At 39.4% G+C, this 24,392-nt stretch overlaps 1 protein-coding gene across 8 annotated transcripts in view; it reads right to left on the bottom strand.

The window, feature by feature from the left end:
• PCDH15 (protocadherin related 15) overlaps window positions 1-24,392 on the bottom strand; it is a 725,853-nt gene that overhangs the window by 38,310 nt on the left and 663,151 nt on the right. For all 8 annotated transcript variants that reach the window (XM_052799247.1, XM_052799249.1, XM_052799246.1 and 5 more), the window contains 2 exons: window positions 12,148-12,363; window positions 7,749-7,837 (listed from right to left, as the gene is read on the bottom strand). In XM_052799247.1, the coding sequence (XP_052655207.1) occupies window positions 7,749-7,837; window positions 12,148-12,363 (305 nt within the window). The remainder of the gene's footprint in view (window positions 1-7,748; window positions 7,838-12,147; window positions 12,364-24,392) is intronic.

Below are 24,392 nucleotides of genomic sequence, written 5' to 3'. Positions count from 1 at the left end.
GACTTGGTAAGTCAGCAGCAAAGTTTAATGACCCTTTGTTGTCCCTGGCAGAGAAGATGTGTGACACGGCTGGAAAGAGCACCGCAACGTTCCAGTAGTTTTATACCCTCGAGCTGAATTGCTAAGTTGTATGTATATTCTCCGAATCAGCACACGAACAAAAGAAACAGTTCAATCCACAGAACATTTTAGATCCTCACCAGTACCTGAATTTAATTACTGCACATTTTTCATAGCAGAAAATTCTGTGGGAGAAAGATGTTTCAGTTCTCTAGTAATTTGATAGCCTGCTGTGTTTCTGGAGCACATAAAAGTATTTTAAGAAATAAAAAGAAGACTTGGAGCTACAAGTATTGAAGACTAGATAACCTGCATAACTTTTGGCTCCTCCACTGAAAATTCTAGCTCCCCAGAATAACTTAGTAACAACAATAAATTCATATTCTAGGTATTTGAAAATGTAAGCAAATTTGGCAACAATGTACAGATGAGAGCATTCAGCTCTGCCAGTACACATCAATACAGACTTTTCAAGTGTTTCACTGAACCCGAGTACACTCTCAGTTTTGCTCAACTTCAGCCAAATTCTGGCTGTGTTGAGTTTCTGCAAGGTTAATAATTGACAACTACGCTGCTGGATTTTCAACTGTACTTTCACAAATAAGTAAGGACCAATTCCAGCCCCTCCTGTGTGGTTAGCAATGGCTTTTCGGGGGTTGATGCACTTGGGCCCCAGCTCCCAGATGCCTTATTGCAACACACATACAGCACAGGGAACGTTATACTACTTCTGTGGCCTCTGGAGAGGCACCAAGCTGCTTTGAGCTGCCAATACAACTCCAGAAACCCTTACTAGTCAGCTAAGTCAGTCTGCTTTGTGCTGTAATGTAGAATAAAAAAGCCAGAACTAGGGCTTATTTCAAGCCTAAGACTATTCCTTCTTTATAAAACAGGCTTTTGGCCAAGATTATTTCTTTCATGCCCCACGTTGGGCACCAAAAAACCCACACAAGGCATGTGTCTAGCAGGAAGGAGCACCACGGAGCCAATTTACTCTGCATATAACATCTAAATTATTCAGAAAACTACCCAGAGACAATGTCTTTATACCTACTTACCCTAATCCTATAAAAGCATATTGGATTGCTCACCATAAAGGAAATTTGCTTTCTTACATATTGCTGAAGTTTCTTTTCTTTTTGTGCTCATCATGTATAATCCTGTCCTCCAAAAAACCTACACATACTCCAACTTTTTATTTCAGTATCATTTTTCCCAGTTGCAGAAGGAACATTACACTACACTCACCCAAAGAATAATACACAGAGACATCTTGACTTTGACCCAGAAGATGTATCTTCAGATCTCAGCACAAAAGGGTTTTTACTGCAACAGTAAGCAATTTCAGAATAAAGCAGAAGTTTACAGCTTTATCTGAGAAGCCATGCACTGCATTATAGCGCTTCAGAGAAAATACATTAACAGAACAACATTGGGTATTATTGAGAGGAGGCAGGGAGAAGGAGATCACTGAACCAGTGCTTCCCAGCTGGCAGTGGAAGTAGCAAGTGGAAAAGCTGGAGTTGAATAAGCTTTGGTCTCTATTACCTAACTTAATAAAGGTAGCCTGCTCTTATTAATCATCCCGATTACAGCGGAGGGAGGCTAAGATCAGCTAAGAAATGGAGTGATCTTTGTTAAACGTGGTACACAGTGAGAACTACAGGACATGCGTTCTCCAAGAAAAGCCAAATGTAGGGTGGATACGAAATATGCTGCAGCCCGTTGGTGGCAAACATGTCTCTAATCTCATTATTTATTTATTTGCTAATTTTGTGATTTAATTTAGAATGAAACAATACAGTGCAAAGAAGTGAAAGGGAAAAAGGCAGAGGGGAGGTGGACCAAAGGGCCAAGAGCAAAATGAACCCATATAACAGCATCAATGAGCACTGAGGCAAAGAACAAGGCAGCTATAGCAGTACCTGTAACTAAAGAACTTTTAGTAATGGGGAGGAAAGTCAGTGCTAGCTATGAAGAGTGCTTAATGGCAAATTCACTGCCACCACCCCAATATGCAAAAAGTCCAGTCACCTGTAATTAGGCTTAAATCAGCAATTATGTGGCAAAAATCATAAAGCAAGCAACGGAATGGTACTTCTCCTATGGGAAAACTAATAAGTCTGAGTGATTTATATACTGCAACTATATCCAGCAGGAGAGACATACTCATTTTCTACCAATTCGTGGACTGAGGAGAAGAAAAAACACTGGTGCACTAAGGCTAGCTATTTTAATACAGTCAAGAGTGCTTTCAGAGGCACTACATTTCCAAACAAGTACCTCTAAGGCGGCCCATCCAAGGGGTAGTTGTGTCTGGCTTTACTAAAGGTACCAAGAATGCTGGAATCCCAGTGATGCCTCGTAACATCTGATTTCATTATACACAGCCACATCTTGATAAATACGCTACATTTCAGAAGCATTCACTCATCCTCCCAATTACCGAACACACCGACATTCTAACAAAAAAGCAAGAAGGAACAAAGAAATAAAATACAACATTATACACAGGCACCACGTAAAGCACTCATGTCAGCTGTCCCTTTTAAATGCCAGCACCTGGCTTCTGCAACTGAGATTAGAAAACACCATTTGCTCTATTGTCAATAGCAAAACACAACGGAAGGGAAATCATCCATATTCTGAAACATTTCCCTAAAGAGAGGACTGTGCATTCTAGCTCCTATATATAAAATATATTATCTCATATACTATGATTATACATAAAATTATATATGATGTACAATGTTCACGTGGTATATATATTGCTATAGTATATATTATGACATTTGTTTTAAGTAGACCACAGTTTCTCTGCAGCAAAGCAGAGCAGACACCCCTTTGAGAAATGACAGCAGTCAACTTTATATATGCAAACTATTAAGTTAGCACGCTGAAAGCTCATATTCCAAAACACTCACTCAGTATATCTCTGAGGATCAGCACTTGATTTTACATTTGGATTTTCTAGTAAAAAACTTCCTGGTCACTTCTACATTGCATTACAATTTTGAGTGTGGATTTTCTTTAACTATGGAACTGCCTCATTCTTTTATAAGCATTAAACTATTAAAAGATTGCAGCCTTTAACAGGCCACAATACACATGAAGAAAAGTTCGCTGGAATTATCACATGTGCTATTTCCAGTAATTTTGTCATGAAAAGTAGGGACTAACCTCTACTAAGATACACACGATACACATGAACATTGAGAAGACAGCTAAAGTTGCTACCCAAGAACATCTGCACTTGGATTCCACTTCCAGAGGCAGGTCTGGCCAGAAGGCCACATGCACCTGAATTCCTCAGCCCAGGAGAGTGAAAAATACTAGAGCGATGCAGCGAGAAGGCAGGCTCAAAAGCCCACAATATGCAACTAGTACAAGTATTTTGGGACCTCTACCTTTGCACCAATACAGGCACCATGACTTGCCTGTTATGAAGCCAAAATATAAAAAAAGGGAATCAACACCAAGACCACCCTGAAAATACAGGAGACTACAGAAACTTCTTGATGGGGGAAGTTAAATTTTCAGTGTTTAATTATTTATAGTTACTACATAGTTTATTATTAAATAATAAAGCAATTATCTATTTTTGTATCTATGCACATTTACTAGCAGTATGAGGTGATTCCACCAGATCCTCTCTTCCAGTGAAAGATTCCTAGACCACCACTAGGAGATTTTCTTCATATGGATGGAAAAGAAACTCCATTCTTTCCGGGCTCACTTTTCACTACAGGGAGGAAAGAACAACACGGGACACCTCATATGATTTTGGAAAGCAAGGAGACAATCCTCATACTGTTCTTTAACAACTCCAGAGCAGTCCAAGTGCAGCTAAATGTGTTTTCTTCAGCCATGTCATCAGCTCAGAAAGCATTTGGCTAGCTCTCATTCAGGAGAAAAAGTTCCCTAAGCAAAATTATCCCCATTTTGCAGGGTTTGTAGGCTGTAGGGCAAACCCAGCCTTTTCAAGAGGAATGTCTATGGAGTATTTCATCAAAGCACTCTTTGTGAGCAACTCCGTTATTCCATTTCAGAGAAAATGTTTTGCCATCTATAGAAGTGGGTACAGAGGAATTGAATTCACAAGCCATTTCTATTACCTATAGGACGACAGAAACCCAGGTCTCTCTTGGTAACGTGGCGTATCTGAGTTTAGCTAGAGATTTAAGTTGCAGTCACATGAAAACCAAAGAACTAAATGCTCTGAACATGCAAGCTGGCTATTTTATTCTAGTTGAAATGCTGCTCCTTGCCCAACAAGTAAGCACTCACAAACACTGCCATATTTAAAGAACTCTGTGTTGTCTGCCTTTACCGAGTTTTCTGAAGGAGAGGAACACGACTGAATTTTCCGCTAAGCCTCACTCCATTTTCTCTGTCATCTTCTGTAGCAGACATAAATGGACCTATCTGAACAGGCATAATTGAAGTGGGTGAGAGAAATGGCAAATCTGACATTGATGTGCAGTCCAGAGGATATGAAAAGCTTGTTGATGAAATTAAAGCAGTTGGAGGAAAACTGAGGTGCTTACTGAATGACTGCAAAGGATCACGACACTATCAGAAATGTCAGCTGAAGACATACCCATTGTATCCCTCAAAAAAGCCCAAATTCCTAAGCCAAATAGATAGTGATATTTTAAATCTTTTCTCCTACAGTGTGCTTCATTTATTTGGACCATTAACCAACATGCATCTCAGGGCTTTGCTGAGTAAGCCTTTCCAGTGTGGAAGAACTGAATTATGTATTTCTTAATTCCTTGTATCAACTCTCTAGTGAAAATTACAGGCAGCTGGGGAAAATCTGTTATAACTTGTTCTCCAAAGTTGTTTAAATCACTATTTATTTTATTGTGAAAAATCACTATAATTTCAAAAATGACCTAACTACCCACTTCCCTAACATTCCCCATCACCAAGTATTGCAACTGGTGGTTAAATGTTGTATTTTCAGAGATTAATATTTACTATCACTCCAGTGCCAAAATGAGAGGACAAGCTGAATAACCTTTGTAGTGACTAATTTAGTTAATTATATAGTCTTTGTATCTGTAAATGAATTATATAAAGTGTTCTAATTTTATAAATTAGTGCATTATTTGAAATGGCTCAGAAACCTCTTCAGGCAAAAGTACTTTAGCCTGAGAAGGTCTCCAAATTATTTGGTTTCCCTTTGCCTGTGGTTATATCTTCTGTATAGTGCATGCATGAAAAATCACAAATTCCTATTAATTTGTTTTTATGTCCTGCATGAACTATTAAAGCCTTTATAGAAACAGAGAAAGCACAATCTTTTAAACTTTAAGAAGAAAATCCAAGAAATTTGAAGCTAGCAATGAAATAAATACATTTCTATGTGAAACAGACAAGTACACATATGCAAAATTCTGAGACTTTTGCGCTCTGCAACTATTTTCAGTAAAGAATGCAACAATTTTAAAACAAGCTATGCAATCTCTTCTGGCAAAGGTTGTCCTTAAAAACTTATCCTTAGAAGTGAAAATGTTACACTACACTCACTTGCTGGCCTCACGGTGTTTGTGAAGGTAAAGACTCCCAAGCTAATTTTGAGAACTCAAAGCCTGCCCGTGTTTTTTTATTTTTGTACCCATTCAAAAGCTTCATTCACTGTGAAATATTTACACATCTGTCAGAGACTTCCATGCACAAGGGTGAAACCAGCATGAAACAAGTTTTAAAAGACTCCAGCCTGGCAGAAAAGAGTTTTTTTGGAGCAGGGACACTAAGGAATGTGGCTCTGGGCTGTTTTCCAAGACTGTGGCAGGATATGCCAGCTATTCCTCCGGGCCCTGTAGGAGAGGAGTGAGGGTATGACTACGGCACAATTTATTGTTGAGGCACTCAGCAAACACTGCTGAGACCTGCTGGGAGCTGGAAACAAGCTGCTCCAGTGTTTGCAAAAGGAGATTTTTGCAGGGATGGTGAAAGGGCGAGATACTATCTGCTCTTGCTGTTCTTGCCGGGCCACCTGTTGCAGCATTCATGCTCTCAGTCCCACGACACGTGTGTCATGCAGTTGACACTCTTCATTCAAGCCAGCCTTGTTCCACCCTGTTTTCAAGCCACCTTCTGTAAGAGCTGTCTGTATTTTGCTGGTGGCTCCTTTGGCCCAAGGACAGTCCAAAAGTGGGAAGATCTCAAACACAGCCTAAGTCCAATTTCGCATGAGATCTATCCTATGTCATGTAGAAACACATGGTACAGAACACGTGTTCATCTTCTCCACTCAAGAAAACAGAAGCCCAGGAAAGCTACAAATTACTGTGTGAAGAAAAAATTTGTAGAGTGCAGCACGCTAAGGTGAACTTGAGGGCTTAGCAAAGCAGAAGCAAACTTCTCCTATTACTGTCACTGAAAGATACATTGTTCTTCATCCCTCCAGCCAACACCAACACCTGACACTTTTGGAAAGCTAGATGCTAACTGTTAAGCAAGCAGACTCCCTTATTATTCTTAGCTCTAGGCAATGGAGTCCCTGTGAATACAGACTATTGCCTGAACAACTTCATTAGTGTTTCTGACATGAGAATCCATCAAAGCTAACTTACACCTGGCTCAAAACAGAGAGAGAAAAGGGGAACATGTCCTAAATCTCCAGAAGCAAATCTGTTGATATTTTTTCCTAGCCCAGTTAAGACACGAGCCATTTAGAGACAAAACACTTATTTTTCAGTGAGTGATTATATCATAAAGCCTAAGGTATTTCAATTTCCATGGAGAAGTAAAGGTATGACAACAGCCAGGATGGAACAGACCTGCTGAAATCTGAGAAATGCCATTCATCACTGATTAAAATGACAGAAGAGTACAAAGATTGTTTTTAAACTATTTCCTACAGTATTTTCTCTCCCATATTGTCTAATTCATGGTTATATGCCTAATGACACGAAGTATAGAAATTTGTCCTTGTCTTACAAAAACAAGCTAGAAGTGAAAACCTGACTCCTGGAAGCTGATGATGTTGTGGTGTATGAGTGCTATTAAAACATATTTGACCAAAAGGATTTTAGCTGACTTCCAGCATGATAAAATACTTCTGTTTTATTGCAAAGCATTAATGTTTCCTATTACCTGTCTCCCCATCACAACATTGTATACCTGCTAGGCCTGAATAATGACACCCTGTTACCAATTTTTTGCTATTAAAATTTTATGTAAAGATGTTAGTGGTATTAATTGTACCAGTATAAATTTTCTAAATTCTGCTTTCCCTTACAGCTATGTCACCCAAATAAAATCATCGTGAAGCAATACAGCTCACTGAGACACACTGCCCCAACCTTTTGGAGATGTGCTTTATTTTACATGCTAGATTTTGACAGATGCAGTTTCTGTGCTCAGAATTTGGAGGCTCCGCTATAGTCTGTATTAGGGGCAGCTCTGAACCAAGTTGCAGCCTGCAAAGTGGACAAATGTGCAAGCAAAGAAGTGCTGTACCTCTGCCTTCTCCAGAGGAGGGGCAAAATGTGGATGGGGGGGAGGGGCAGTGCTGTCGCTCAGCCAGTTGTGCTCCCCATCAAAATACCCGCTTGCTCATTGTCAAGTCCTTTGTCAAGGAAAGGAGATCATGGCATAAAGGGAGCACTCCTTACTGAATCTAAACACAAAACCAGCAAATTGTCTGATATTTGTAGAGTAAATAAATTTATTACCCTATGAGTTGATCTTTGTTTTGTTCCACAAGGGTGGGAGGAACATTAGAGACGATGACTTGCATATCCAACTGATTGACCACAGAGACCTGGAAACAAAAGAATGAAATTCAAATGGCACTCCCATGCATAACATCCTCGCCATACAAAAAGAATGGAATAATTACTTTCCTGCCTTCACAGCCATGCCCTGATGTACGGATTTCTCATTTTAATTCCGAATAAGAGAGCTGGGAAATCTTGCTTTGCTTGGCAGCCAAAATCCATAAACACCAGGCAAAGATTTAACTAGAACTGTAATTGCAGGACTGCGTCGGAATCACAGATTTTTAACGTGGGGACTACAAAACCTGTTCTTCATAGTTTAGACTTTACTTACAGAATCACGGATCTCCCACGTGCTACATTCAAAATTACTTATGAGCATTTTGGTATTTTTGATGACTTGACAGGAAAATCCAATCCTGGAGATATGCAATTTGCACCAACGTAAATGCAAATACAAGATTAATTTAACTTAATCAATGATACTTTGTCAGAAATTGATGAAGGAAATTGTTCATTTACTTTGAAGTTATCAGTGAAAGTTTTCATTTCAATCTCCAAGTTCTTTTAGCTTCTCCCTCTATATAGCATAAAACTGTACATAACCACGTACATTTTACAATTGAACTTTTTTTACTTGAAAGGCCAGGAAAAAATGCCTCTAACAGACTCAAGACTTGTGGGCTTTGTTTTAAATAAATAAATAAATAAATAATTCCAGGATTCCACCCAAGAACAAATCTCTCACAGTAGCATTTTCTGCTACAAAAGCAGTGTAACTCTTCTTTTTCTCAAAGGCAGGCTGGAGGGTCAGTGTGCACAATGGACTACACATGTATCAAATTCAGCAGAGTTGGTAAACTCTGCTTCACATCTCCTGATCTAGTCTCCTCAAACTATTTTTATCCCAAGAAAAGGCTGCCTTCCAGTAAAATGACTGCATGCTTTTTGCTCCCTTTTAAGTATTTTTTCATTTTGTAATCGCTCTCTCTTCACTAGCACAGCCAACTTCCCGTTAGGTTGTGAAAGGAACGGTTACTTCCCATACTGGTGGAGAAAAAACATTTCTTGAAACTTGGCTCATGTCCATCTAGGCATGACAGCAAACATTATACTCCAAACCTATACTCCCTATAGAGGATTTTGGAGGTAAATTTGGAAAAGTAGGACAATGTTAAACCTGATAAATTTAAAAATCAGACTTGGCTGATTCAATTCTAAAAGAAAAAAACAACCCCTGATTTTCAAAAGAGAAGCCTGAGGCCTGTAAGCACTTCAGCAGACAAGCCATAATATACTTTCACATCAAACACTGATTCACCAGCTTTGAAGCTTAATTCAACTTTAAATATTTAAATGTTCTTGAAATGTCATCAGATGCACTGATCAGCATGTACAGATTTCTGTGTAAGAAAAACAGAATTATAATGAACTCAAAATAAAATTTAGACTAAGATCATTGAAAGGAACTCTAAAGCAATGAACAGTTTAATAGAATTAACTACATTAGCCAATCCAAGCAAACACTGTGCACCTACGTACCCAGTACTGCATAAATGCAACACTTAAAAAAAGGCAACAGTTCTTCTGATATTCGAGGAATCACAGTTATGACTACTTGTTCATATACAAAAATATGAATAAACACACATTCTTGACAAGCTAGAGTAAAGCACGAGTGTTGAACAAAAATCAAGAAAAAGTTAAGGTTTCCGTAGCAACATTAACTTGCTTGCTATCCACATTTTTAAAGGCTTTCATTTTTCAATTATTAAAAATAGCATTAAGTTGAGGAACTAAGTCCAATTTAACTACATTGTAACAGAAGCTGTAGGGAGAAACTGTTCCCTTCCACTCCAGGACACACAGAAACATGCTGGGAACAGAAGTAGAAGGTGTGGGAAAGCAAAGGCTCTTCCTGAGGCACCACTGTCACCGCTCTCTGGAAGCTTTTTGGGGCACAGTTACCAGGGATCATTCGACCCACCGTTCCTTAGAAAGCTTTTGCTACTTCCAGTCTACGGAGCAAAAATACAGCCAGGTCCTGTGATGCTAAGTAGCAGGCACCAGCCTCAATTATAGGGCTGGAAGTCAGCATGTTCAGGTGTCTCACGCCCGTAAGTATCTGAAGAATACGTTGCAGGGAACTAGGAAAGTTCCAGGTTAAATTAAATAAGTAGCACAACAAACTGGGAGTTTGCAGGAGAGGCAGGGAAAGCATATAATTGTTGATAACCACTAGCCTGTAAGTGATAGCCCCTTGAACCCGTGCTTCATTCACTAGGCACTTTCCAATTTTTAGATCGAGCAAGGCAGAGCCTACAAACAGTCTTGATCATTATATAGCACCAATGGATTCCTGGGAGCAGCTTATGCTGAGAGCTAAATAAGGAAGGGGCCTTGGGCCCCCCCCCCAAACCCCAACAAACATTTGAGTAAAGATTATGTCATAGTGAGTTTTTACTATCCACACTTACTTAGTACCTTTACGTGCTTACTTGCAGCAAACTTACTTTAAAATGTAATTTCTTATTTCTTCTTTTGTCTCATAGAGGCTAAAAAGGGAAATTCCACCACATGGAACCAAACTATAGATCCACAGATGTCTAACTTGAGCCATCCTGCCAGTCCCAGCCAGCAGGAACGGACTGGTATCCTTCACATGGGCCGTCCCCTACAGCGTGAAGACATTTTACCAGTGGATTTGACAGCTTACGCTGCTCACAGAGCTGTGCCAGGGCTCTGAGGAAGCATCCTGGCCCCAATTCTAGTGGATACCTTGCTCTACTTTGGTTCTTCCCAGTACTGTTCCTCTGGTGTTGCCCCACCTCTTCTGTCTAGACCTCTACTCAGTGCAATCCTATCTTCCTCCCCAACATCTTATTCTTTTGCATTGGAGTAATTGAACTCATTTCCCTTATCTATGTGCACTGCTTGAGCTTGTATTGAAAGGAATAACACCTCCCAGTCTGAGCACCTGACACCACAGTGATAGCAGGACAAATTCTGTTCAAATCATGAAGCCCAGGAACAGCTTAGTCTAGTTAGAAAGGATCTTCATGTATGGATCATGCTCAGTGCAAACCCAAACTTTCATGGTGGGATGGTGTCAGTCTGTAATTGTATCTACAGCTAGTCTAAGCTTTCATGCCTTGCTCAAAAATGCTGAGTGTACTGCTCATCACTCAGACAACCTAAAGATATCTCTATAAATTAATGAGACATACTTCACTTTCTAATTTTAATGTCGATACCTTCTGGGTATATTTTAATATACTATTACTGCATAAATAGCATGAGAATGCCCTATCATTTTGGGAGGTCAAGCATGAGGACATCATACATTATGTTTATTTGCTGAATTCCTGCATAACTCAATATACCAAGTATTACGGCTATCATCTGTATCATTTGACAGTGTTCCCATGAACCAGATAATGCACTTCATCCCTACAACATTATGCTAATATTAATCTAATCCATCAAGTTATATAGGCTTTAAAGAAATTTAGCTTTGATGGTTTCTGTGACTGGACTAAGTCAATGTGCTTTACTCAGCACACCACCACGAGCTCAAGGCCTAAAGCTGGTGCCAGTTTTGAAACGTTGCTTCCCTGAAAACTTAAAGTACAGTCTCAGCCAAAAATTATTCCTTGTGTCTCTCTTCCAGACATGAGCAACTAAGACATGGCAACATTGGCTTTCCCCAGTAAGTCAACTGACTTCTAGCTTTCAAAGACTGTTTGCTGAGATATTTGTCTGCACTGCAAGATACACCAGATCTAACTCTGACCCAGAAGCTATGTACTCATGTTAACACAGAGTACAGCTCAAGTTAGCAAGCTTTCAGCTTGGCTTATTAACTGGGGTTTAATGCCATGCTAGCCCTACTTCACAGCTTTGATATGGGAGCTGGCTGCACTTGCTGGGTTAGAGAATAGGTGGAGACAATCTGTAAATTCTTCATGCAGGTGTGACCTGCTTTGTACATTTAATGCATAAAACCAGCACTTTTTTTTGCTGCCATCTGGGTCCAGAACACCCAGAACATAACTTAGGTCCATGTTTAATGCAAACAATTAGAATCTAAATTGAACCATTAACAATGGCTCATTGAATAAATAAAATACAGAACATCATGTCTAGTCTGATAACTGAGATCAGTATCTCTGCCATGAAACATGAACACATGTTGGCTTGGAAAAAAAAAAAAAAGCTTTATTTCAGTGACTTTAAAAGATTAAGTACATACAGTTTATGGCCTTCCTATAGGTCTGCCTGGAATTAAACTTTATGTAGTGTTTGAATTTCCTCAGGAATTATTCCATAAAGATAATGCCTGGCTCATACTTACAAGTACTTCTGCTTTGCTGCTCAGTCCTTTTCCATAATTGTCAGTTGCAATGACCTGAAACTTGAAATAGGATCTTCTCATATTTTTGAACAGCATAGCAGTTTTTATTAGCCCTGTGTAAGCTTCAATCACAAAACCTTCTTTACCATCCTTGATTGGAGGAATGATGAGTCTGTACTGCATGGCACTGTAATTCCCAGTGTCTTTATCATCAGCCTAATAGGAAAAAGAAAACAAGCAGAGGGAAATAAAGTAAATATGCATGCAAAGAATCATTAACCTTGTCCTTTAAATAAAGTTGCATATTGGTCCAGCAAATTTCTTCTACTCTGACATTTAAAACATTAGATCCCAGAGAGCAGATACTGCTATTACTTTAAATGGTTCATTTAACTTTGCTGCATACAGTTTTGCTTTTCCAGCAATTTCTTTCTCCTGTGTTGGCACTAAACTGCTCCAAAAAAAAGGAAAAAAGAAAAAAGGAAGAAAAATATAAATGGACTTTTCAAGTCTGCAGCAAGCTGAACAGGTAAGAACAGTTTAATTCTGAGAAACTTCCACTGCCAAATTTTTGTTGACAAATACCAAAGAAAAAAAACCCCAGCAACACACAAACTTACACAACAAGAATGTCCTCCCTCTTCTTAGAGATATTCTGCATCCTCACTGATTGAGCAGATATATTTTTGGAGTGATTTAATCCTTTTTTATTTAAAAAAAAAAAAAAAAGGATTGAGTGGCATTCCTGCAATGCTGCACAATGGACCTGATGTACAGACCCAGTGTAGAACACAAAGCTGCCCTGGCATTCTCCGGTTGCTGCAGAATTAGGACCCAGTCTTGGCACCAATTAGGCAGCCCCAGGAGCTATGTTATTTCACCTGCCCTGTGCCTGACAACCCTGCGTAGCCCCACTCTGGCCTCTCCCGACCTACTCCTTTGCACAAACCATGCTCCTGTTCAAAAGGCAGTACCCATATTCCGAGGGGAGTAGTTTTGAGGACCCTTATAATGCTTTCATGTGCTCCTTCTAGGAAGGGGTCAGCAAGATGGTAGCTAATTACCTCCTGTACATTTGCCCACTCATTAGACTTGGGCACTGCCTCAGCATCTGGGACACTTCAGCAGCTATTAGCAGGCATTTATCAAAATATTGGCATGACTTCTTAAGCCTGTGGCTTAAGCTAATGTTGGAGAAAAACACCCTTAATTTCAAAAAGGTGCAGGTCTTTGTGTAAAATCCATACTTCACCATGACTTAAAAACAATAAGCACCATCTAGTCAGGGCTTACAGCAGAGTGAAGATTTGTTTACCATGATACGCCACTGCCATTTAAAAAAGCATTATCTGTGCAAGGTCATTAAGCCTTCAGTAGATAGCCATTAATCATTATTGTTTCCTCACCATCAGTGAACAAGATCTATAAGGTGGAAACTTTTACTAACTCCTATTTTGTCTTTATTTCCTGATAATTTTCAGGGAATACCAGTAAGGAGATGTAACAAGCGAATCTATGCAGCACAGGGATTGCATTGTGCACCATCAAGAGATACTCGTACCAGATGAATGATCCTGGTGCTCAAAGCTGTATGTGCCTTCCATGCTACTCCGACTGCTATCAGGCCAGATGGAATAGATATAACTATACAGCACTTAAGCGATAATATCTGGGCTGGTTTAGCTAGAGGTAGCAAACATGTTTCATATAGCACACCATTGTGCTGCAGAGCTGCCCGGAAGATGAGCTCCCACAATGACACTGGCTGCCACTCATCACAGAAACAGAACTGTTTAAAATGGTCCTTGCATCCTTTGTAAATGTTTTGTTTTCCTCTAAATTGACACAGCTTTATCTGGCTTGGCTACGAAAAGCATAAATACAAAATGTGTTAAAGTGCTTTTGTTCTCTAGTTCTATAGCTTTTTTTAAGGCTTTTAAAATCAAGATTACTACCTCTTGGGTGATCTCAAACCCCTTTATTAGCATTCTTCAGAAAGATGGGGAAGGTTAAAAGCTTTCTGAAATTTACCCTGTTCCGTCAGTCAAAAGGTAAAGACATTGGTGAGCTTTTCCAGAGCATTCCTGCTATCCAACTGGCATGGGTAAATACAACCCCAAAACATCACAGAGCTAGCAGACGGGAGCTTGACAGGTGGATTTTCAGGACTAAGCTCATTTTTGGCTTTCCTTTTGACAAGTAAATTGCTGAAGGAACAAATAAACGTGAAAGCATGCTATATGGCACAAGGAAGCGAGGAAGCGGCTGTACCTAAAAATCAGGTTGATATGCAAGTGCTAGCAGTCATCACTATTTGAGAGCTAAATGTCAGTGCTCAGCACTGAGCTCAGGTCAGCCCTTTTAAGAAGTGCATAAATGCCTGAATCACACAACAGGTTGCCTTCATTCCTCCAGCAACTGCAGCAACTTCAGTGACCTTATCGGACTCTTACTCCCACCACAGTTTTATCTGATGTATTCTCAAATTAGCGTGTTGTGGTGGGTTGACCTTGGCCAGCTGCCTGAGGCCCACCCAGCCGCTCTCTCACCCCCGCCTCATGAGAATGGGGGACAAATTAAGATGAAAAAGTTCATGGGTTGACATAAGGATAGGGAGCTCACTTATTAATCGCTGTCACAGACAAAATAGCCCCAACTTGAAAAAAATTAATTTCATTTACTGCTATATAAAATATGTTTGGATGGTGAGAAACAAAGACAAAAATTAAAACACCACCTCAGCTGTGCCTGGCCATGGGGCCATTGGAAGGGGCTGTGCCCAGCCCAGGGCAGCCCCGGCCTCTCCTCCCAGAGACCCCTCAGCCCCCACCTGGGCGCAGGCACCCCATACACATATAAAAATCAAATATTTCACTTCAAGTACCTGCTCTTAACCAAATGCAAAGGAAATCTTAAAGTTACAACAAAAAGATTCCACATCATTACTATTACTACACTATTACTACTAAAGTTACCCTTACTAAAGAAACATTTAGAAATGGCATAACAACAGAAATAAAACATCCTTGAAAACATGCAAACTGGAGGTTACAGAAGCATTCCAAGTGGCTTCTCTTGGTGCTTTTTGGATCAATTTTGTCAACATGTTGTAAGAGAGCTTTAGATCCTCCATGTACTCAAAGATGAGATCAGGAAGCCTCTGCCTGTAGTAGCAGGGGATACTTGAATATGTAAAAAATAATATTTGGTACAATCCATCTAGAAGACCACCTATGCACTACCCGAGAGACAAGAAAGAAACCTCTTTGGAAAGGATTTCATGGTGATACAGAGCAGCTAACTTTTTAAAATAATCACTTCCTTGCCTCATACCTAACAAATCACTGTGTGCGTGCATCTAAGATCAGGCGAGTACAGCTTGTACAACACAGCTCATTTTAAAGTCATGAACAGTGCAGAAGAGACCAGTCTGGCAAAAACCTCTGGCTTATCCACACTCAACTTTGCATATTGTTAAGTGGAGCTGGGGAAAAAAAAAAAAAAGTAATTCCTGTAACCCCACATGGCATGTGTTTTGGCACATGAGGCACATAGCAGCAGGTAGGAGAGCAATATCTGCTCTGGCTCCTTTGGGGTCTTCACTGTACTGAGACAGGATTTACAGCGACTACCCAGCTAACTGCCAAAGGCTCTCTGGAGGTGTCCTGTGAGATGAGCATTACGCCCTTTCAATAAAAAGCCAATTTCTTTGTTAAAATGGATTTATTAGATTGGTTCAGCCAGGCCATAAGCCTATAATTTTTTTAATATTAGCAAATTCTATCTCAATAGAAAGATACGACTTTTAATAGTAGTTCATTTCAATAACAACAGAAAGCAATTTCACCTTCAGTATTTCACGCTTGTATATGTGTGCAACTAAGGACAAACAAAATTTGGATCCAAATTAGGGTATCAATATTGCAGGCACAGGCTTTAAATATAGTTGGCCTTTCTGAACAAATGTCATGACACTAGTGTGGCTGCTTATAAGCAATGTTATGGTAAGTCTTGCAGCTGAGTTTAATGTCTGAAACTCCAGTGAAAGAGGCATTTTGAAATTTTAAGCATGCAACCTCTAAAATCCTGCAGTTCAGATGCCCAAAGCTGGTAGACAGGCTACGAGTTAATTTTCAGAAGTTCTGACAACTCAGTGGCACCCCAGAGAAGTCAATGGCCTCAGTATCATTAGAGTTCAGGCTATTTCCATCCCAGAAACCACCTACACGCAGATGAGCAAAGACAGGTGCAAAACAGCCTGAGGAACTTGGAAAAATCATCAGATTCCAGTTTCAAGTATTTTAACTTTGTTGCTTCCATTTCATCCCCCCTTTCAGCACTATTTATACTGGGATCAAACCTAACAACACTCAGTGCAATGTTCAGCTTTGCAGGACCACCAGAGAGAGCTTGTGAGCTGCTGACATTAATGTACCAACTTCTTTAATACAGAGTAAGGATGTTTGCTATTCTTGTAATTTGTCCTGAAGGTAAATATTTTTGACACTTCATTAGGAAGAGATATATGACATCTCAAGAGTTGCATTATGACTGTCAAAGAAGAGAAAGAGCGATACTTAATCTTAATATTATAGCAGTATATCTTCCTTTTGTTCTGTGCAAGAAATACAGATGTCTCCTAAATTCTGCTATGATTGAGTACTGATAAATATGTATGATTTTAGGAATTACCAGGCCAAATTTCAACCCTCTTGTAACTAAGTGTAAGCGTGCCCACACAAACGGAGTTTCGTTGGCATCACCAGCTGCTACCTCCAGCCCTCACCCATCCTCTCTCATGGAAGAAAAGGTGCAGCTGCTGGGTGCTCCCTAACCCCACCACAAAAGCACATTACACCAGCCAGGTATCAGACCAGCCAGGTATCAGCTGAAATATGCTGCTCTAGGCCCTAACATTGAGGGTATCTACCGCAAAGTCATTAACAGTTATTTTTTTTTATTTCATTGGCAGCTATCTCTCTTGGAACAAAAAGACCAATAAGCCAAGCATTCTTGGTGACTACATCTCCTACACAAGCACTGCCAGCACAACTCGCAGCAAGTCATTAGAAACATTAAAGCTGCTGGCACTGCAGAGGCAGCAAAGAGATGGACGCCGCCGGTGCTGGGTTCGTCCTCAGATAAGCAACGTCTAATCCAGCCCAGCACTGCAGCAGCAATGGGATGAAGGGTACAGCTGCTTTGCTGCCAACAAAAAGTGCTTTTAACACATCAGTTGCCTTAAAACAGAGAGGAAGGGTACTTTCTGTTTAGTTTGGTTTTCACCTTTAGGAGAACTGAGAGGGAAAAAAGCCTTAGCTTAAGCATGGAAATATATAGGACTCACTAGAGCTGAGTCAAGCTGCATGCCTGAAAGACTAGAGATGAAAACAGATGAGCCAAAAACTAGGAGTGATAGGCATCCCTTTAGTGGTGTCTCTGTAACCAGTTACAGTTTGTCCTAGTATATATGTTTTTTCTGGTGTAACTGGTGTAACTAACACAAGACTTGGGTTGCCTGTGAGCACCTCACACAGCAGCTGTCCCTAAAGGCTGTCCAAGTATCTCACAGCTGAGAATTTGGTGGAAAGAGGTCTGTAAGGGAGGTTAAGTCTGAGGAGCAGATGTCAGGACATGCAAAGCTATAAATTTCTGAGGCACTGTGGCAAAACCAAGCTGATGACCATGAGTTCCAAAGTGCTAGAGACAGGTAACAGTGTAAAAGAGCACAGTAATGAAGAAATACAGAAAAAAAAGAGGAAAACTGCAATAGCTACAACAAACTCACTGGCTTAAGTGTCTGTAAATCACAAAGTAAAACCACCTCTAAAACTGTACAATGGCAGATGTGGCTTCAGAACTGAAAATATTCAACAATCTGTAAATTCCTACCAGCAAAAATGGTCTTGTTCTAAAAGCTATTTATGTGCCAGCGACTGATTGGAAACAGTTGAACCTGCCATCTGCTAGGAAGAAGAAAAAAAACCCAACAGCCCGGTCCCATTCATTTTACATGCCCTGTTAGCATCCTCAGGCTCATGATTAAGGGTGACCCTGCTAGGGAGACTGGAAAACATTTAAAATTAACAATTGCATTTAACTCTAAGCAGCTAGTTTGAATTTAGCTCATGCTGATAATGATAAAAACTGTAATCATCTGATGATTATGCAATAGATTCAGGAGTTACGATTAATGAAGATTCTAATGCTCATCCCAAACAAGCCACTGGCAATTTTGGTGACAATATCAGAGTGTTATTGCCACATGGCATTGCTTTTACAAGTCTCTCTGGGTGAGGGCATAAGTGCTCTACCGTAACACTGTGATTGTGCAGCTACATAGTTACGCCTCACACTGTGATAATCCCTGTGGAAACATGCAGACTTGAGAAATGTAAAATAATCACGTTTCATGAGGGCTGCATGGAACCAAACATTAATTAATTTATGCTTTAAATACATCATTTGTTAGGCATACTTACACAGGTACTACAACAAAGAGAAAAAGAACGGACTCTGCTAAGCATACTGCAAATCACTGCCCAGCCCACTCCGAGTAAACCCCAGCTCCACAGAAACTTCTGAGAAATACAGGTAGTAAGAAAAAAAAAAAAAAAAAAAAAGAATGAGAGTTGTTTTCGTCCAATGCTGTCAAAAAACCCAAGGTGTGGAAACATGGATCAATTTTGATAGGCTGTCTCTCAGGAAAAAATGTTGAATAAGAGGTGTTCCCAAACTTGTATTTTGAAAAAAAAATTAGAAGCATTGGTTTTATAGCATATCCTGCTATGCCAATAGCAGTTAGTGCTCGGTACAGTAGGTTTATGTGTATGTGCTGGGAGGGAATGCGGACCACGCAGCTGATCTTCCATGGGATGGGAATGGTCCAGCATTGTGAACACTCCAGGCATACTCATCCCTTCCAGCCTCTGTAGGAGTACGTTACTCTGGAAGGCACATGCAGGACTAACAGTGTTAAAATGTTGGAAAATAACATAATAATTGAAACAATCTAATATTACATTTGAAAAAATCGCAAAGGGTAGTAGCTTTTCCTGAACACTGCCAAAGGAAAACAATAGTACTGTTTTCCAGACTAAAAAGTTTAGCAAGTCAACATATTATCTAGAGATATGTTCTTTGAAGGAAATTACCTGTGTGCTTGGAATTACTGTAATATTATTCTTAGCAGGGCAAGCAGCTTCCTGTCAGAGGCCAGATGTTACAGCAGATGCGTGTATTTGAGGCTGTGCTGTTGTCACTGCAAATAGGCTTCAAAGTAGATTTTTACTTCTACCAAGTATGTTTTCTCCCTACAGATTACTCCCTGTGATTCATAAATCATATTTTAACTAATAAAAGATTGTGACTGGCAAAGCAGTTCATTGTTATACAGAAGTTGTTCTCTTGTGTACATGCAAAAGCAAAATTAGAGAAAGGAACACTTTGTCCTTCACAGCAGAAAGCTGTCTCAAGGTGCCCAGGGTTGAATCTCACTTTTACAGAACTTGCCACTCTGAAGATTTACTTGTCATCCCGAGGAAAAAGGAAATAAAAACCCCCCGAAAAATAACTAGAGGTTATAGGCATGAATAGAAAATAACCAGAGATTTAGCATGGGTAAATGCATCTGGGCAAAAAAGTTATCCCACTATTCTGTCTATATGTAACACATATCCATACCCAGGAATTTTAAACATTTATTTTATCAATTGCTTTAGATCAGTATGCAACTGCTAAGATAGATTGCTTTCAAGGACTACAGTTAAGTGAAGAGTAATTCCTGTTGCCCTGTGTGTCATTAGTGTAAAAACCTGTAGCATAAAATGGCTTTGTTTTATTTTGCTGTTCTGTACATTAAGATATTAAAACAGTAATAAAGGATGAAGTTACATTATGAAGCCTATCAGAAAGGGGCACAAAATACAGAAAAGGGCTGAAATGAAAATTTCATCAACCATATTGTAAAAGAATCAAGTTTCCTTCAGGATGTAACTGCATTTCAGACTCCACTGGATCCTATTATCATCATCAAACCTCTCTGCTGGCTTCATATTAGAGCCATTTCTATCAAACACAGGTCAGCCACTTCCAGAGACTTTGATTCACTGGCACTTATTTTGGCAAGCTTCCTCTTCTGCAAACATTTTCAGCACAAAAATACCTTTATAAACTGAGGAGTAATTTAGAAAAAACCCTCTCACTTTCTTTACTAGAATTAGGACCTCTGATATTTCCTCATTTAAATGCACTTCAATAAACATAACTAGACATTCATACTGTTAAAGATAATGTTCAAAAAGAAAGGACTAATAACACACCATTATAGTGAAAAGTCAATTCCTGCTAGTAATTTCCCTAAAGATTGTGTTGATTTTGGTTTTGTTTTTATAGAGCAGATTGAAAATATTGTGTATGTGGCTAAAGAAGTCTGGGTCTAATTCTGAAGGGAAAACCAGGAGTTATATGAAAATACCAGTGGCAAAGCAAAATAAATAATTCTAATATAATGAAATGCAAAGCAAATCTCAAACCACAAAATTAATAAATTAGTAGTTATGAGTATTACATCTGTTTTTAAATAACATATTCATAACAAAAAGCATGAAAAGGCCTTTCATCATGGAAATGGGCTCCTATATACGTCAAAAATTCTGGGGAAAAAAAAAGAGAATTGCAGAAAAGGGGAGAGAACATAAAAGGTTATTATAACACCAATCCCCATCAGGACTGTCCAACACCTGAAACCTTTTTCTGAGCACTACTAGAACTGTAATTAAAGCGATTATCCAGACTGCTGTTCCAGCTGTCCCACCACTGCAGGCCCAGTGCAATGGTTGTAGAGTGAAAGGGAAATCCAAATAACCCACAACCAAGACACACTGCAGCTGTCCTACCACCACGGCTTCTGACTACCCTTTGGTCTTTCATCAGATCCTCAGCCTGGACTCAAAAGATCTCATCTGTGCACAGTGTATCTTTGGTAGGCTTTGGGGAAATGAGTAGGCTTAAAAAGACGGCTGTGTGAAATTGCCTGTAGATTTGAGACACGATAATCAGCCTCAGCCATCATTTCAAGAGAAATGGTATTTAACACAGTTCCACATTTCCTGCTGAGCTATTAGCAATATCAACATGGTCTTTAAGATGCAAGGACTAAAGCCTTGGTAAAAAGTGCCATTTGAAGAAATATATTCCTTTTACTTTTTTTTTTTAGAGACATTAGTTCTTATCAGAGGATACCAGCCTTAAAACGTTCATATTCATATAAAATAATTCATATGGAATATCATTAACCAAATTAATTCTAATTAAAAGTGACTTTATGATAAAGATTTGTGGCATTCTTCTGAGCTCAAGCTTCCTTTTTATCTACTTACAGTAATCTTTCTAAAAATCTAGAGCAAGACAATGCATTACCCTATTCTAAAAGGATTTTATATTCAAATGAATGTATTTAAGAGGGCGTTTGCTGCTGCTGCCAGCAAAATTGCTGTACCTTATAGAGCTGGGAGAAGCAATCTATAGTATTTGCCTTAGTCACATATGTAACTGTTTTGATGATGAGAGAAGTGTTTATCCAATATTTTATTGGCCTATTTGTCTCTAAATTCATGTGTAAGATTGCGTACTCAGTACTAGTTTTCTTCTCTCCCTCAATTTTTTTTTGTGTTTGGCCCATGGCAGTTAGATTATTTCTTACTCCCAGTGCTACTCACTAGGCTGTATGGCATAATTAGTGCCAAGACTGGGGTGTTTTACAAAATATTTTTCAAGAGGGGAAGAACTGTGCTCTGATGGGAGGGGTGAAATTTTGTTCAAGCCACAGAGTACAGAATGATTTAAGCAACTGAAGTTAAACATACAAATGTTCAGCAGTATATTTGTGATGAATTTAGCTAAACCCCATTTACATAAACTACTATATTAAAAATTAATGACTACAGCAAATCATTAAGTACTGTTAAAGAGGAACTAATTGTGTTGGGGTCTTTTATTTATTTGAAAGCTGTAGTTTTTGCACAGGGCCATAAAGCTTGTAATTTTATTTTCATATAAATTACACTCATCAAAAATGAGCCATTCTCATGTGCCAGTAACACTGTACAAAGACAGAGAGCTAGTTGAGAATAACTTAATAAACGCTAAAATGAGACAGAACTGGAGATCTGCCTACAGCTTAAGGGATTGTCGGCAGGACACCAATTACCCAGGGCAAAGCCTGAGCAGAAAGTGCTCTGCACACCCCTCCCGCTTTCCTCTGGAAAAATGAAGGTGCACGTCTGGGAAGAGAGCTGCGAGCACCTTAATACATCCCTTGGCCTGGACAATTGCTGGAAGAGGCCATTGCAGATTTTGGTGGGGTAGGGATCACCGGAGGTGAGGATCTGGGCATAAACACATCTGTTAATCCTGTCCCGCAGTATGAGCACCTCTTGGTATTAATACCAATGCTGTTCTGACATTTCAGACTATTTTTCTTTTTTAAACTATTGCAAAACTAGATACATTTTTTTTGAAAACTTAAAATAGTTTTTACCTCTTGCTTGATGTAACCCACATACTCTCTAAAATAAAGACACAGTTAATTTCTACCCAGATTATAAAATAATTTTTGAACCTCCTTAGTATCTACACTGGTAACCATCTACAATTTAGTACTTCCTAACTAACTTCCCTCAGCTCATCTTTTCCATCTCCTATTTGATAAAAAGGAAAAATTGTATTAGCTTAAACTGCTGCTAAACCATAACTGCTGGCAAGTGCCTGCCACTGTGATTATTATGCTTAGCTAATTTAATTACAGCAATGGCAAATAAAAGCAGGCATACCCTGTAAATCACATCTAACTGCAGGAGGCATATCAATATCTAAACACCCGTCATTCTCCTTACTGCAATTAACCCACCCATCCATTGATCTTTTCCCCTGGTTATTCCACCCACAGCGACTGGACAAAGCAAACCTGTTGGCACAGGCCTGCTCCAACCTCTCTTCAGACAACAAGAACTGGGTTAAAGCACCATGTTAAAACAGCTCCACGATGCCCCAAAAGACCTGCCCACTTGTAAAGCTGTCCCAGAGCTTCAGCAGACTGAGCTCTCGATTGGTGCAGCCATGTTCATACGATCTCCCTCCTGGCTGCTGATGCTCAGCTCAGGAACATGTTGCAAACTTCAGGAAGCTGAAACTGAAGATATCTGAACATAACAAAGAATTGTGTGGTGCTCATTCAAACCCTCTGCTAAAGCCACAAACAGCTTTGACCTTGTGCTTTTAGGAGAAAGGAAAAGTTTCAAGATGAGTCTCGGTTTTCTGTCATGATAGTCTCCTCAAAAATGGATGCATGGATTAAAGGTAATGGAAACCAAACTGCTATCTCGCACTTGGGCTTAACATGAAATTCCAGACCCTGATCTTCAGATGTAAAAGGCTGAAGTAAACATAGGTACCCAGATGATGATTTGTTACCTCAAGTATTATGTATTTAACCCCCCGCTTTGCTTTTAAAATAAATGAACTAGCAATGACCAGCTTCTTTCAATAAATCTGACCCCTGTTTTCAACCAACAATATCTCCTTCTGCCACTCCAGAAAAAGCCATTTCTCACTAACGGAGCCAGTGCTGGTGTTTCCAAAATTAGGGCTTCCTAAAGCAGCATCCTCCGCCAGCCTGCCAGAAGGCCCTTGTAGGGGAATTTTTATTGTACCCATTGAGGCAAATTAAAGACATGTTTGTGCTTAAAATGTAAAAATACAATTAATGAATGTGATTTATTTTCTCTGAAAGTCTGCTATAATACGGTTAACTAGTAAATTATGCTATAAAAGTTGTGCTATACAAAACTTTTTGTTACTATACGAAGGCAGTCAAAGAGTGCCAAATGGTTGCCTGCCCTTAATGCTTCCAACACTTGGGCAAGTAGGTCACCTCAAAAAAGAACTTTGTCATATTTTATCACTTTCACACAAGAAAGTAAATGTAGGTGGTCACAATGTGAATTATCTTCATTCCTGACTTATCCATCCCTTTCCATTGTCTATACCATCTTTATGGTATATAACAGTCACACAAGTGATGAAAGAGTCATGAGAAATATATCAGCATTAACTTGCATTTTTATGATATAAAAGCAGAAGATGGATCCTACCTCACCTCTGATCAAGTGCTTTTTTTTATCTTCTTATTCTCTGTTTGCTGAATTGGCTTCTCCTCATTTCTCTTCTAACATGCCCTACTGGTT

Source organism: Harpia harpyja, chromosome 10 (assembly GCF_026419915.1).
Source record: "Harpia harpyja isolate bHarHar1 chromosome 10, bHarHar1 primary haplotype, whole genome shotgun sequence".
Lineage (NCBI taxonomy): Eukaryota > Metazoa > Chordata > Aves > Accipitriformes > Accipitridae > Harpia > Harpia harpyja.
Note: the sequence above shows the minus strand (reverse complement) of the source record. Positions and strands in the feature narration are given on the sequence as shown.